Source organism: Cydia fagiglandana, chromosome 11 (genome assembly GCF_963556715.1).
Source record: "Cydia fagiglandana chromosome 11, ilCydFagi1.1, whole genome shotgun sequence".
Classification (NCBI taxonomy): domain Eukaryota; kingdom Metazoa; phylum Arthropoda; class Insecta; order Lepidoptera; family Tortricidae; genus Cydia; species Cydia fagiglandana.
This window is the reverse complement of record NC_085942.1, coordinates 14458734-14475273: the sequence shown is the minus strand read 5'-3', so window position 1 is coordinate 14475273 and position 16540 is coordinate 14458734. Positions and strand designations below refer to the sequence as shown.

General features: G+C 35.3%; 1 protein-coding gene across 1 annotated transcript in view; it reads left to right on the top strand.

Annotated features, from left to right (window-relative positions):
- LOC134669079 (uncharacterized) overlaps positions 1 to 16540 on the top strand; it is a 231814-nt gene that overhangs the window by 130968 nt on the left and 84306 nt on the right. Inside the window, exon 3 of the mRNA XM_063526605.1 lies at positions 13872 to 13972. Within this exon, the coding sequence (XP_063382675.1) occupies positions 13913 to 13972 (60 nt within the window). The 5' untranslated portion in view covers positions 13872 to 13912. The remainder of the gene's footprint in view (positions 1 to 13871; positions 13973 to 16540) is intronic.

Genomic DNA, 16540 nt, shown 5'->3' with positions numbered 1-16540 from the left:
TTGCGTTTCATTTGCAATCTATAACTGCTGTGCGATTCAGTAATCGATCACTACTGGCTTAGATCTGAAGATGTAATGTGATTGTAGATTCTATTGCGAGGCTTTAAGGTTGTAAATGATAAGTAAGTTTTTGCTACTTGCTCGATGAAGCGTCACGGGAGCGTGCGATCAGTGCTATTTTTTTCATTGGTTGAGCGAGCATGGGCAGATTGTCTACTCAGAATACCCATTATAACGTGATCTCAAGGTCCATAATAAGTATGCGTAATAAAAATGCCAAGTCAAACTGGTTCTAGTGAATGTTTGACTCGCCAGAGCTCGGTAAGCTTTTGGAATTATTGAATCAATTTCTCTGACACCGTATTTGCGCGGCATGATTTGTTTTACTGTATTTAAAACCGATATGAAACTGTGTTAAACATGCGTCATGGATCCTGTCACGACCGCAATACGATAATGAGAATTGATGATTACTCAAATTTATAATTTTTAGGTGAATTTAGTGCCTCTAATCCTATAATTTTTTGCCGCATAGTTCTAATTCATCTCATTATAAACGAAATAAATGTCATAAGTAAGTATACAAAGGTAAATTACCAAGGCCTCCAGTCTCCGGGTTTGGAAACGTACCAGCGAGCGTCCTCCGTTACCGTACCTTATGCGACCGCGACACATGCCTGAACCACTCGGCCACCCGGGCTGGCACCCTGGCAATTATAAGTAGTTGGTCAAGCACAGTGGTGGGCAAACTTTCTTCATGGGGGGCCAGAAAGTTTAGGAAATCTAAGTGGCGGGCCAGAATTGTAGCCAAAATTTATTTTGATTTGTGATAATCGTGGGCCAATGCCATATAGCCCATATACTAATTATTTCATAGGACCGTCGGCGGGCTGGATAAAATCCATTCGCGGGCCGCAGCTGGCCCGCGGGCCGTACTTTGCCCACCACTGGTCAAGCAGATCTTGTCAGTAGAAAAAAGCGACAAATTTTAAAAATGTAGGCGCGTAGGGATATCGTCTCATAGAAAATTTGATATTCGCGCCTTTTTCAACTGACAAGATTTGTTTGACCATCTATAGATAGACAAACGGGTGGAAAATATATACTTACGTAGGATCAAAATAGGCTCCTATTGTCAACCCTTGACTCTTTTTACGGAACTCTAAAAAACAACTTAAGCCTGTTCATAACGTCATACCTATAGTTAATCACAATGAAATTGCCTTCCACTCATTCATCGGCTATTAGTCCGTCGACTTCCGGAATTGAACCGAAATTGATTTTCGATTAACGCATTCATATCGCTGTTACCATCGTAATTGTGATACGGAATACACACGTTCAGTTACGTAATACACTATTCTGTAGGTGCAATTAAAAATTGACGTAAAAGTTCTCGAAATAAGGTTGCTTTTTGAATGATTCGTTGGAGAAAATGAAAAGACTTGATGTTCCAACGGCGTGAGACTTTGCGAGTTACATTGAACGTAAAAGTACGCAATATTACGATCAAATATGTCTCATTCCCTACTAATAAGTAAAACGTATAAAATATAAAAAATACGTGACAACGTGTGATGGCTTCAGATACGAACGTGAGATAATTTTTATGTGCTCTTTTGATAACGTTATAGAACTAAAAATATATGTACTTAGTTGTCAATACACTTGGAATGTACTTTTAAAACCTTATTAAATAACTATATTTATGAGCACTTAAACTTAAGTCAAAAACATCGAGACTTCGTTCATCAAAGTCAGCTCTGTCGATGTCGTTTGAACGCTATGGTGGATAACATATTGCAAACATTACCAGTACTACTTATTATTTATTCTGTGACATTACCTGACCACCGCCCTACCTAAATATATACTAAAATTATAAACTTAACCTTTCTTTTGGCTTTGTCATAGTCCAGCAAAAATACACCTGTAACTGTTATAATATATGCAACTTAAATGTGCAACAAAAATGAAATGAATAAGATAGATTTGTTTAGAACTTCGTTTAAAGAAAATAAATTAGTTATCGTAGTTACTATTTAGGTACCTACCTAAATAGTTGTGACTGACTAATCTGAAATGGCTCCTCTACACGATGGGCCAACGCCATCCAAGGGACGCAGCCATGCGGTAGAACGAGATAGTAATATCACTTGCTCTAACGCATAAATGCGTCCCTTGGAGTGGCCGGCGTTGGCCCATCGTGTAGAAGAGCCAAAAGAAAGACTGATTTCCCTGTACCGTTTACGTCTCCAGTACATATTAGCTGTACATGTACTAACTGCAATAAACTGGCAAACCTGACCATGGCTGAACACTATGTCGTCGCAATAAGGACTAACAACTGTCGGGTAACATTGTGGACGATGGTACGAGTAGGTATATGCGTATATTGTAGCCTATGTGAAGTTTTACGGTCACTGTCGTCGCTTCGTTTTTGCAGCGTTAAGAAGCAAATGGGCCAATGAGCCTACTTATCGCTCCTTACTCGGAAGAGCTGATGGCTGCGTTTGGATTGGTCGAGTAACTGGCTTGCAGGAGAAATAAGAGCGTTGGTGTAAAGACACAAACAAGGCCTAAGAAGTATGCAAATTAGGTAAAATCGAAGATCTTATTGAGTTTCTGATCTTTGAAAAACACATTAAAAAACACACACTACAGTTACTGGTTAACTTAAAACAATTAAGACACATGCAGATAGGTACTAGGACTTATCAAAGTGAAAATAGGACACGAAATTGAATGTAAGTACATATAATTTAATTACTTGTTTACTGCCGACAACGTAGTAGTAGTTTTAATTAACTATAGCGGAACAATAATATTAAAAATTTTACACTGTATGGCTGTACCTACCTACATATAATATGTTCATTTTAATTTATTATTATGTAATTCAAAGTTAACTATATTCGGCAACAGATTTGTACCCAGGTAATTTTAGCTGCAGTGCTTCGAGCTCTAACTTAAAATGACATTCCATTTCCAACTGCAGCTGCAATACTGTTCATTTTACTATGGAAATTGACAATGACAGCGACGCGTTTCCATAGTAAAATGAACAGTATTGCAGCTGCAGTTGGAAATGGAATGTCACTCTTATAAGTATGTGTACGTGTGACGCGATGTAATTGAAATCATTACACAATTACGATTAAGCGGCAACCATTGCCATAAACCTATATTTTCCACTACCGTAGATACGTTGCGAGTAACTCGCCCATACAAAGAGGCATGTGAATATTGCCTAATAGCGTACGCGTCAACACGTCAAACGCAGCATTAACATGTGTTCGTTTCTCCGGTAGAAAGTCGCGTGTACGGTGACTGTCAATGCAGTTTTTAGTGAAAATTGTCTATGTACGTGATCTATGGTCTTCCTATAGGTTGGCCTGGTTTGAGGCGGAATATTGATGGTGTGTAATGAGTATGGTTTTGTAATTTACACATATATACATATTAAAGGGGTATTTATATATTGAAAGCATGGACATTCCTTAACTGCTCAATATTTTTATTAAATTCGCTGTTTCTTCTTGCTTTTGTTTACTGTACCTATTTGTTTAAAAAAACAAAAAATGTAATATTGGTGAAAATTACAGATGGTGTCAAACCATATAAAAGTACCAAAAAAAAGTTTAAACCAATTTTCATTTATATACATCATCGTTAATGTAAATGAAATGCGACCCTTTTCGACGTAGGTACACGCCAATCGCTAATAAGTCCCTTTTTAGACGGTAAGCGGGCACCTATCTTTTTATTGTCTAATCATAAATTAGTTATTTTTATTAATTTGCCACTTGAAACATAAACTACTTATGGCAGCTTTCTTAATACTAGCCAAAGGCACAATACTCATTTACTCCTCATGGTCAAGGGGCGGGTATTGGTAACAGATTAATAGCTAACGAGCCTACCTGTCTTGCCTGTGCATTATGCGAACATACCCAAGCTCCGTATAAGGACACGACGGCATTATTAATAGTACGTAATTAGTTAAGTATGCGCAGAGGAGGTTGACCCGTGATTATAATGCCCTGTCACCATTTAAACTGTTCTGTGTGACTACTGAAGTTGTACTTACTCGTAGTGTTAGTTTACAAGTTTATTTCATAGATTGTTGCGTTTAATTCGCAAATGTTACATTGACATCATCACATTATTATTTATTACTACGTACTGTCGAAAGACGTCCACTACTGGGATTAGCCTAAGGATTTCCACAGTGCGTTACCTTTTCATCCATACATTCGGAAATGTAACTTTTGTTTTAAAAATTACACGATTTGACTAAACCATTCGGCTACACCAAACATCACACCATCTCGTGGGTGTTTTTCTTCGCGCTCGCTTGCCCTGTTATTTCGCCCAATATAATCTGCCTTTCTAGGTCAATATGGCAATAATAAATTGCAAATCATAATATTTAATATTTTGTAAACATATTTTCTTCTTTAATTGCGATGGTAGAGAATGCGGAAAGGATGCTAAATGGCTAAATCTCTAAGTACAAGGGTTTTCAAGTGATTATATGAACAAATCCGCCTTATGTTTTCCAAGTCGGAACGTAATTTAAATAATGCAATGCGATACTTATACATTATAAGTACATATGTATATACAGTGATTGTTTGTGCCTTTATGCATTTCTCCAGTGGGCGCGCCCACTTGGCCGAGATCTGTTTATCGCTCGAAGTATTGTCATGCGCGTTTAATATGTAGATACCTATATATGATAAATTAGTCAGGTGTACGAGGTTTGATTGCATCATGTGTGTATAGCCATGCAAAGGTGCGTACGGTATATCGTGGCAGTTGAACCTCATCCAGACCTCCAGACTGAAAGTCGCACTCTCTTACCGCTAGGCCACCAGCGGCGCCTGTGGGTGTGGGCCCGATTCGGATTTTGAAATAGACATCTATTAGATATCTTTTAAACATCACCAAGATACGATAACGATTTGTTTAAGATCTAACCTGTCAAATTTGACATTTGCGCGATTCTGGAGATTCTCTTGAACGATTTGCTCAGGATATGACTTAGAGATCCAATTCACATCTAAGAAGATATCTTACTCTATCTATCGTAAAAGTGACATTGGTTGGCCGAAATGCGCTGCAAAAGAGAACTAGTTGATATCTAAACTATAACGTTCAAGTTCGAATACGGCAGTATAGCCTCTATAAACCTGAATATTTATGTTCTCATTTCTTATTTTCTTTACCATAATAACACGTCCAATTAACCAATAAACTCGGTCAATTTCCGACGAACCATTTATCCATATTTACCATCGAAGCAATAAGCACCCAATTAAGATGAAAAATGACACTTTAATTCACCGAGTGCATAACTTACGGGTCTTACGGTGCATAACCGGGGTTGCATAACGAAATGCATAAATCGTCCTCGATTACGTACGACTAAATTATGTCCTGAGTGAGTCGAGCTATGGCGTAATATGTAATTTAATTCGAAGGATCATATATTTTGAAATGTATCGGGTGTTTATACAAAAAAATAAATTAAATAATAAAACTATATTTGACCATTTTGTTGCCATCATCATAATACTGCTTTTTATCGCCCCCTGTTCAGAATAGGCGGTCCAGTCATCCAGAAGTGACCAATCTTTTAAAACTCTTTATTTCGTGTTTAGTTCTATTTTTTTCGTTTTGCCCTTATTCATCATTATCATCAGTCGTTCCCTCAATGCTGAGGATCGTGACTTCATGTCCTAATGTTGCTGACCAGTCTCTTCCATAGGCTTCTGTCACCCTTATTCATGAAGACATAAATCATTTTTTAACTACGCGCCCCTCTCCAGGCGAACAAAGTCATGTCTAAAGTAATACAATTCAGATGCATCGTACACACACAAGGGCAGGGGTGAGGAACTCCTTCCTTCGTGCAAACTCTGCTCCGTTCGGCTCAGCATAGCTCCGAGCAATCATTAGGCTTGACACAACTTGACGTCCCTTTGCGTGCACGACCATGGCACAAAACAGATAGGTACAGAAATCAATCATATGTATGTACTTCACTTTTCATACCTACGCTCGGTGGTCGCTCTAGGGTTGTTAAATATGGCTTATGCACAAAAAACTATCGTGGCAGTGGGACTCGTATCTATCGTATCGTATCTCGTATCTAGTTGTTCGATTTATTGTTGAGGATGAAACGGGAAGAATGGAAATATAAATTAATAATAACTAAAATACCAAGTAAATATTTAATAAATATTAAATAATAAATATTTAATAGTTTTAATGTCATTGTTAGGTATACATATTACAAATTTGTCACAGAAAATATCTTGCGACGATTTCGACATTGGCGAAATCCACGATTATTATATTTTAAAGTGTAATAAATTCGCATTCTCATGTACAATTACCTCTCCGAAACCACTGGTAGCTTAAGAAACGACAATTCACCGTTTAATGTTGACTTTAAACAACCGTCCACTGAACAGTTATAATAACTTTTTTTGTTTCTCCATTATTGCACAAAAAAGTTCACAGACGCGTGTCTCAAGCGGATGGCACTCGCGCTCGCAGTGGTCCCAACCGGTCCGAGATATCGTGTCCGTGAGCAGTGTCTGTGTGTGCGTTGCTCGAGCGCACTTTGTATGTAGATTGATTTCTGTACCTATCTGTTTTGTGACCATGGCTTTAATTTTAACAACCCTAAATAGCCGAAAGGGATAGTGTCATATATTAGAAAGGGATAACATAATTCGACCCTGTAGGAAGTTTCCTTTCTGTACGGTAGTACTATTATTTATTCTGTGGCAAAAGCAAATCTACCTACTTTAGATTTGAGCGTGAAAATGGTTTATCTCTTACTACCTACCTACTTTTGAGTGTATCCATAGCTTCTCTTAAAATGTTTGATCATATGCTTATCTCATTACTTTACTGTGGTCATAAAATCGCGGGTGGGTCATTTCATTTCGCCCGACAGGGCCTAAAGCGTCCGTGTGGGCAAAATTCAACATTTATTATGGTAACCTACGCATTTCGCGCCTTTGGTGGTGCATGTTATTACTTATTACTCTCTTTGAAATACATAATAACTTCATTTTACAATATCAGTTGTATAAGCAATAAATGTTATTTATTTTATTATTGCTTTAAATCACATACATACAGTGTGTTTTCTGTAACAGGAGCGATAAATTAAACTGTAGGCTGTACTCCTCAAACTGACCAACATTTGTTCAGCAACTTTTGAAAATAACTCATGGCTTGATTTTTATTACACTTTAAAGTTTATTCTAAGACGCAATGTATTGTAAATTTTGTTATGTTAAAAGCGTGACAAGTAATGTCAAACACACTGATGTCAGCGTGCATTGAAGGCAATATTTATTTTGTATGAAAAAGAGGAAGTCTAAAGGATTCATAATTTTTAAAAGTTGCTGAACAAATGTTGGTCAGTTTGAGGAGTACAGCCTTTACTTTAATTTATTGCTCCTGTTACAGGAAGCACCCTGTATACACAACACAGTTAAGTCGACCACACGCAAATGTCAAAGAAAGTTGTAAAAAAAATATATATAAAAACATTAAACTGTGGATAGACACCGAATATTTCTAGTCAGTTTTAAAAAGATGTCACATCACATAAAGATAATTATATTAATTATGTCAGTTAAACCATTTCAGATAAATATATAGTCTTAAAATATGGTGACTCACAATAGTTTAAATGTAACCATTACAGAGCGTTCGAAATCGACGTGCAATAAGTTTAGTCTATTGTGTATGCGCTTATTACCTACTTATTTACAACCTATAATTTTATTGGTCATTAAGCATATTTCCTATCGTGTGAAATTACACGCTTTGTCTAAGTAATTTTATGCTAAATTTAACATAAAGCAGCCGCACTGTTTCCATTATGGGCAGTGTAATGTCTTTATTTATCCATTTATGTTATTGGAAAAGTTACGATCAGATACCCATTCCTAATTCATTATCTAAATAAAATAAATGTTATAATATCAAACGCACTAACACCCTTATTCATAAACGTTTACTAAAGTCGACAAGCCGATAATAATCGTTTGTCCCTTTCCATCATACCAATTCGTCGGAAAAGGACAAACGATTATTATCGGCTTGTTAATTTTAGTAGACGTTTATGAATAAGGGGGTAAGTATGTACTTATTTGTATGTGTGTATTGCTATTTCAGACTAACTAGAAACATAACTAAATGTAGGTACCTATACAATCAGGTACCGTCAAGTGTAAAAATATGGGTGCACATATATACGTAATACTTACTCAAAAATATGTCCCATAGCTTTTATGTCAGCGAATTAAGCACTATGTGACATATTTTTAAGTAAGTTATATGCACCCGTATTTTTACACTTGACCGTACATAAAACTAATTCGATAGTATATAATCGAATCAACAATGAGCCTGGGCTTACAGCACCTTTAAAAGTGCTAATTATAAATGTGTCTGTCTATCTATATAATATATATCCCTGCTCTACACGGTGTAACATGAGGAAACCGAATAATTTTAACCACGCATTTCTGAGGTCAAAAGAAGGAAAAAATGTAATGTGAGTTTAGGTCAATTTCGCCAAAAAAATTTTTTTTTTGTTTTGTTTTTTCAATTTTTTGAATGTATTTGTACATAAAAAATAAATGTTATTGGTAAACTTGTTACTTAAAACTGATTTTTACATTTTTTTTCGTAAAACCTTCTTTTTGCAAAGTGTTACTTGTCACGTTTTGACATCTATCAATAAGGATATTTAGACTACGTCCCATAGCAGCAACATTATCATCAAAAAGGCCTTTTACATTATGTAACAAAAAAAACTTGTTTATTTTTAAATTAATATTATCTCTGAAACTAGGCGTTTTAAAAAAAAAGTTTATAGGACATTTTTGTCTCTAAATATGATCAGGATAACGCTGTTAAAATTATTCGGTTTACTCATGTTACACCGTGTATAGGACCTATTGTTTTTCAACTTGGGCGTGATTATTACATAATTATCTGCTCTGTTAAAGACGAAAGGCGCTGAAGTTTTTTAAATGTCTGGTTCTCATGAAAACAAATGAACCATGACGGTCAGTTTCTAGTTCAGTAACTGCTTGTCTAACTAGAGAGCCTTGCACCTGACAGGTACTAAGTAATTATGTTTTTATACCAATTAAATGCTTACCTCGCAGTTTCCTCATAATGCGGACTCCAACTGACCTTACAGAAGGTAACATTACTATAATAATGTGTTATTATAAAAGAAGCAGCTTTTGTAGTGTTTATGTTATGTGAAAGACGTGAATGGTGTTATTTTTAAATTGTTCCGACTTAGGATGTGCAAATGTGACCTTTAAGTAGGCACCACCTCTTTGGCACGCTCTTATGCTTGAATTCAGTACATCAATGGACATTCTATAAACAGTCACCGTAAATTTTATAGCATTTTCCGTGCAACGGAGTGGTGTTAACGGAATTGGTATAAACAATTTCAACCCTAATGATCAATTAGCATTAATTACGTTAATATATTAACCTTAATTTACCATTTCACTTGAAATGATCTATACCAATTCCGTTAACACCACTCCGCTGCACCAAAAATGCAAATTTAAAGTGACATTCCATTTCCAACTGCAGCTGCAATACTGTTCATTTTCTATGGAAATTGACAATGACAGCGACGCGTTTCCATAGTAAAATGAACAGTATTGCAGCTTCAGTTGGAAATGGAATATCACTCTTACGATGTCTGCCCATAAATTACATTACATATACTACATATGGCCTTAGTGTGACTTGCCTGCAGTTGGCAATAAACAAAGCTATCCAAACACCGTTCTAACCTTTCTTGGTACAGTTTCGTCGCGTGGGTTGAGTGGTCCAACGATACTACGCCCTACTTTCAATGTCATAATAAACTTAGGTATTTGTATTTATTTAGTAGTATATTTTTAGTCTCCTTGCTCTGGAGCTTATTGACTTACAAGTACTCGTACTATAGATATACTCGAATCTTGGTCAAGAAATGTATAGGCACGTAATGTAGATTATGTTCGTGTGTTTTCATTTGATATTTACGTAGGTGAGCAATAGGCAAAAGGTAGCTTTCGGTTAAGGATAGGTATAGTCCATAATCTGATTTGGGCCAGCGTAGGCTGATGAATGTGTTAAATAATGAATCATTTAAAATGATACATTATAAGAAATTACTGGATAGATCATAATAATTATGATAAGGTTATCCTTTTTTACTCTTGTAAACACCACATCTGAATCAATATGAAGACTCAGAAATTATTAAGTATAAAAAAGAACATGAAAAAAACATTTTTTTTGGCGGATCTTAGTCTTAGGTACTTGTACTACGTTAGTCAACTCCCCCCACACTAACCTTTCCACCTGTTTTTGCCTCCTACCTAGCCACCGGAAGGCACACAATAAGATCAGACCCTAGCTCATGGGAACCCGAGGTCAATGACCCAGAGTGCATCGGCGTCTGCGCACGGCGGGGTAATAGTGCACCTTTCATTGAAACGACTTAACCGCAGTACAGCTCTAAGGCGCTTGTGACCTTTTTAATTTAAGAGGTTACTAGTAAGTCCACACTAGTTTAAAAAGACTTATGTGTACTTGAGTTATATATAATTTATGTCCTTTAGTAGTAGGTATGCAGTGATTCAGCGAAGTAGGATTGTACACTTTAATTGCTGAGGAAGGAAGCCATTTACATATTTTAATAACAGTTCTGTCGCATCGTCGTCGGTGAATTGAGAAGGCTTGTTATTCTATTAGAGGTGGTTGTGACAGATGTCAACTGAAGTATTGATGCTAAGCATACTCCGTCTAAGCTAACTTTGCACCGTCTTGAACAGAACAAAGCGGGGAGTGTCATTATAATCGCCATATTTTCACAGAAATGTATAATATTGTCATTGCAAATGCCATGCAAAGTTAGTTTGGTTCGACTATTAAGTTACTCTTCCTCAATAATGCCTGTCTTTATTTAGTTTTGTTAAATTATCTAAATTATGTAGGTACTTATTTAAAACAAAATACCTATAGCCAATTCTTTCAATAACATATCTTCGAAATACATAATGTAAAACGTTTGAAAAACTATATTATACAGTTCTGTTCTTAATATAAGGGGCTGTCCATAAATTACGTCATCGATTTTTGACGATTTTCGACCCCCCCCCCCCCTACAATCATCCAAAAATCATGCTTCAAATGACCCCATTTCCTCCTACTTCATGCTACCGTCATCCGATGTCCAGACCCCCCCCCCCCCCCCTAATTTGAAATGACTTAATTTATGAATAGCCCCTAAGTAGGTATGTAAGTAGGTACCTACTTAGCTATTTACCCTTATTACAAAGGGCGCTTTCCTTTGAATCACATGTTTATAGTTTCGGATTTAAGTAATACGCTAATATCCGAAACTAATAAAATAAAACGCTTAACCATAACGGGTTATTCGATTCACGTTATCAAACTCGTATCTTGCTATAATATATCATTGTGAAATAAACTTTATTGCGATTGAAACAAACTTATAATTCTAATGACATAAGAAGGAGAGCTAAGATTATGCGTCGTATTTTGTTATTCGTTTGATTTACGCGCGAACAAAAGTGGAAATTATGAATAAGGAAATACTTAAGGTGCTTCCTTTACAACTCGTTTGTTCTCGTTTAGGATCACAGTGAGATAGGAAGGGTAGTTAATTACGTGTGAGGCCTGTGAGAGTAATCTGGAAAATTCTAGATCTAGTAACAGGGCATTTCCATTTAAAGTTGTACCCTCGAGTTTTTCGCATGTCCCCTTACATTTTTTGCGTTTTACTCTTAAGAAGAATGTTTTAACTAGGCAAATGATGTTTTTTATTGAAATATATTATATAGACACATCATTTATTAAGTTTAATGCACAATAAATCACTTTTTTCTTACTTAAAATCCGGTTTTTAGATATGATAAAATCACTCTGTAGTACTGTCCCCTTCACCGACTCCAATTTTTGATGGACTTTTACACATATTTTTTCTATGAAGGCAACACCAAGTAATGCATTCCGGGCATAGTTTAAATGTTGGAAAATGTGTTATTGATGAAAAAGAGCTTTAAAAACATCAATAATAGGGTTTAATTTCGATAAAAACGTTGTCCCCGCGAAATCGTGAAACGGACATAGTCCAGGTTGGTTACGCAGTTTTCGCTACTTAGCGAAATACTTTTTACCAATATTTTAGGTTTTTTTTCATCCTGGAAACCCTGTGACCATAGATAAAGCTTGTTTAAACGTCAAATTTGATTTATAACAGTCAAAACGCAACCTCCAAGGCGTGCTGGTGTGTGACCGGTAATTTTACTCAATGTTTTGTCCGTTTTGTTCACCTGTTTATGCAGCTTAAATCTTAAGTAACTAAAACACTGTTAATATTAAATAAAACCATGTTTCATATAGTTATTTATCAAGCACATAAGTTGAACATTGCGGTTAATTAGTTTTGTATTATTTTGAATAGATTTAATTCTGGATCAGATAAATCGTTACGTCCTTTTGGTTACAATTTGAAGCGTAACATATAGCCGGACTAGAAAAATGTAACCAAACGGACACGGTAAAGTCGCACGCACATTGAGTATGTATAGTTTTTACCGTGACTTTGTCTATACTTATTTAATTCATGTGCAATCAATAAGTCATATTTTACTAAGTAATATTGAGTTTCTTATGTTTAAAACTCTATCTACTGATTTTGGTACATATTTTGTAGTCCTTTTTTTATTCACTGAGTATTTGTTTAAATTTTTGATTATTGTGATCTCGTCTTTACTTTGTCCATTAAGTTACATGGGTGTCCATTTGGAAATGTCCCCATGATTTCAAAAGTATTTATTATTGTTTATTCAAAGTTTATAAACTAAAATATTTAATTTTTTTGACAATAATAACTAGTTTTGGTAATTCTAACTATTGTTATTCGTCACATGGCAGTAATGCCAATAACTATTTAATAAACCTAAAAATATCGTACGATTTGGGGCCACCCCGTAACCAAACCACCTAAAATTCCCTTTTATGAAAAATGTTTGTTCTAAATTGGACAATGATGATTGTTTTTAGATTGTTTATTAACATTATTATGCTTTAAACATAAAAACATTTGCTTCAAGTATGTCTTTTATTGACTATTTCAAAAACCATTTGTAACCAAACGGACCGCAAAAAACCTCCCTCATCCTATTAAATATTAATTTTAACTGGTTTATGCTAAAAATATGACGATTCTCTTTTGTGTTTCGTAAACTAGAATATATTTACTCATAGAATCACATAAAAAAGTACCAAATAATCCAAATTTTATTTTCAACTCGTCAAGTGAGTCATGGTACAACTTTAAATGGAAATGCCCAACAAAGTCCGTGCTGACTCTTAGTTTTGGTACCAGAGTTTGAGTAAAATACATAGTTAATAATTGTAGAAAGATTTTTCTGACTTAAGTAGGTACCTCTATACCGAAGTATTGAAAAAAAAATCAGCCATCCCTTTCATTTAATTTTCCCCCTTTTTTAAATCATAATAAGTACTTACTTTTCGTTCTTATGCGTACTCAAGTGATAATTATCTTTAATAGGTATACTTACCTAATGGCAGGAGTTTAACATTAACGGGAGATTCGTTGCAAAATACGTATATATGTATGACCTCTAAATTAGAACATTCTAGACAATTGGAAAAATCTATGTAAAATATTTATTGAAAATTTCCTATTCGGTAGTTTTTACAGAACAAAAAATATTAAGTCCTCCTAGTGACCTCTCTTAATCCGTTTTCTTTTGTTCCAGAGCGATGTCTCGGTGGAAGGGCAAGCTGAGGTAGCCGGCAGATGGCAGCAGCGCCGGCGATGTTCCGGCCGGGGCCACTGGACCCCTGCTACGCTCAAAGGGTAAGTGGTTCAGAGCGAAGATGATAGATGGCGTTGTTGTTAAAAATTTATATAGTCCTATTAATGAAGAGGCATTTTTGAGGTTAATCCAATTTCCTGGGACTTAACAAATAACGTGAGAGTTTTGTGAGTAGGAGCGACTCAGTTAAGTTTTATAACTTTATTGACTCACTATTGTTGGCTACTGGCTGGCCCCCGACCTCCTTCGAACTTACATTATTTGTAATACCCTTTGATTTATCATGCCATAGTACCTATGTCAATGCCTGTCACCGTTAGTCTGATAACATCTTTGTGCTTTATTTATTAATTTATGAATTAAAATGCTTAATTATACATATAACATAATTATATAACGTGTTTCCATCATCTCATTAGTCATCATACAGTCCACTTCAACAATTTATAGTAGTTGAATAAATCATACAATTTAATTAATTAACACTCACATTTAAATTGTAGTCGATAGACTTCATATCAATTAAATTACAGTAGATATTAATTGTATAAAACATCACCAATAACCCAAGCAAGCATGCGTTCATGAAAAATTGGAACATCCTCGAGATAAAAAAGCGAAACACATCCTTTTATATTTTCACGCGTTACATGAGCCGTGGAATACATGAATAGCAATTTCGGGGCCACTTAATTTTCCCTGTGGGAGTTACGGGGTACTGTGACCACACTGGGCGGGACAGTCCCGGTTCTACTAAAGGTTTTAGTTTCGCTTTATTGTTTTCGAAATCTCCTGACTTCGGGTTGCGTAAGCGAAAGGATAGGGTTGAGTGGCGTGTTTCGTGTTTCGTTTATTTTAGCTAAGTAAGGTTATTTTCTGAATTGGATATTTTTAGGCCTTTGATTGCGTAATGTTTGTTAATGATCGAAAATATCAATTTCAAAGTTATAAACCGTACCGTTCAAAAGTGAGATACTTATTCGAAATGCCTGTTTCTATACGGGTGCTTAATATGAGTATGTGCTTAAATTACCACTTCGCTTTGTGATGTTAGATTTTATACGCTTATAGTATTTCCATTTTGAAATGAAAATTAGATACAATTTTGTCCGATAATAGTATAATTCAGCTATCTTAATATGCATGCAATTCCGACCTAAACCCGACACTTTCTAGATAAGTGTCCCATATTTACTACATTATGCTCCATAAACCTGTAAGCAAATATCCCTTGAGCAAATTATTTCATAAATCACGTCCCGTCGCGTCGCTAAACATAAATTTACTCTTGATAAATATGTCAGAATCGGTTTATTAAGATTTTACCTAGTAATAGCAACATACACGTTTTTTAGATTTTATGTTGTTCATAAGTAAATTTAGATAAATATTAATTGTCTGTTACTGAGAAGACCTTGAATCAGATCAAAAATACTATTTGAGGATACCAATAAATAATAAAATTAAATTTGAATAGGCAAGACTTAATCCTCTCTTTGAATGATAAAAAAGTATATTTTTTCTGTTACGACTTACGAAAATAAGATACCTATCCGTTTCAGGATAATCTAACAGTCTCAGGTTTCGAAAAAAAAATATTTTTCAAAGGATTCGTGTTATTTTATATTAACGCCGGCCGTCCGTCCGCTTAGTAACTAGTACCTACATATAACTGCCGGGTAACTATGGCATGATAATACTATTACTTATTCGGCTATACTCGTAGTAGCACGTGCGGTTTTACTTAACAGTAGACAAAGGATTAGCCGTTCGGGGCCAGCTATAAATCGAACGACTATACCTACTATGGGATATATGTCATATTTTGACTGTTCATGCTGTTGTCAAATAGGACGAGACTTTGGTCCTAAAAAAGTTAACATAATTGCCACGTCGAACAAGTATGTGACACATTATCACTAATTTTGAAAATAGCCAATATCATAGAGATGACCTATATACAAGACAAACATTACTAACGAATATATGAAAGTGCTTGCTCTCAACTAGAACAGTAGGTAAACCATCAGTATATGCCTGTTATTATATACTCATGCCAAGATCTCACGTATATTGTTCCTGTGACAATATTATGGTTTTAGGTCAAGTGTCTTCAACGGATCCAATATTGTAGGTAAATTGAAATTGCATTGTGGACGTGCTTAGGGAATATAAACGTAGCTCCATTTCCTGTGATATATTACATGAAAAAGACCGTAATTCTTATCGAAATTGCTAGAAGGTTAATTGAATGTACTAATAATAGATACGTTCTACCTGTCGATTCCAGTCGTTTGGATATTTCATCCCGACCAACAAACGCATTGTTACTGACAGTGACACGCTATGCGTAGCTACTATATAATATAAACGTGTGCTATTTCTGATTACAGCCCGTGAATAGGTAGTCTGTTTTCGGGTAGAATCTGACGTAATCGTGTATTTTCTATTGACAATGTATTTTTCATTTAAAAGTCGTATTTTTGGGTGTGACGTATTCTGTTCTTCTATTGTGAAAAGGTGTCAACCTTTACACAATAGAAGAACAGAACAAGAAGAAGAATATACTCGTAAGAGTATATACGGTTTATATTCTTATTTTATTTCTA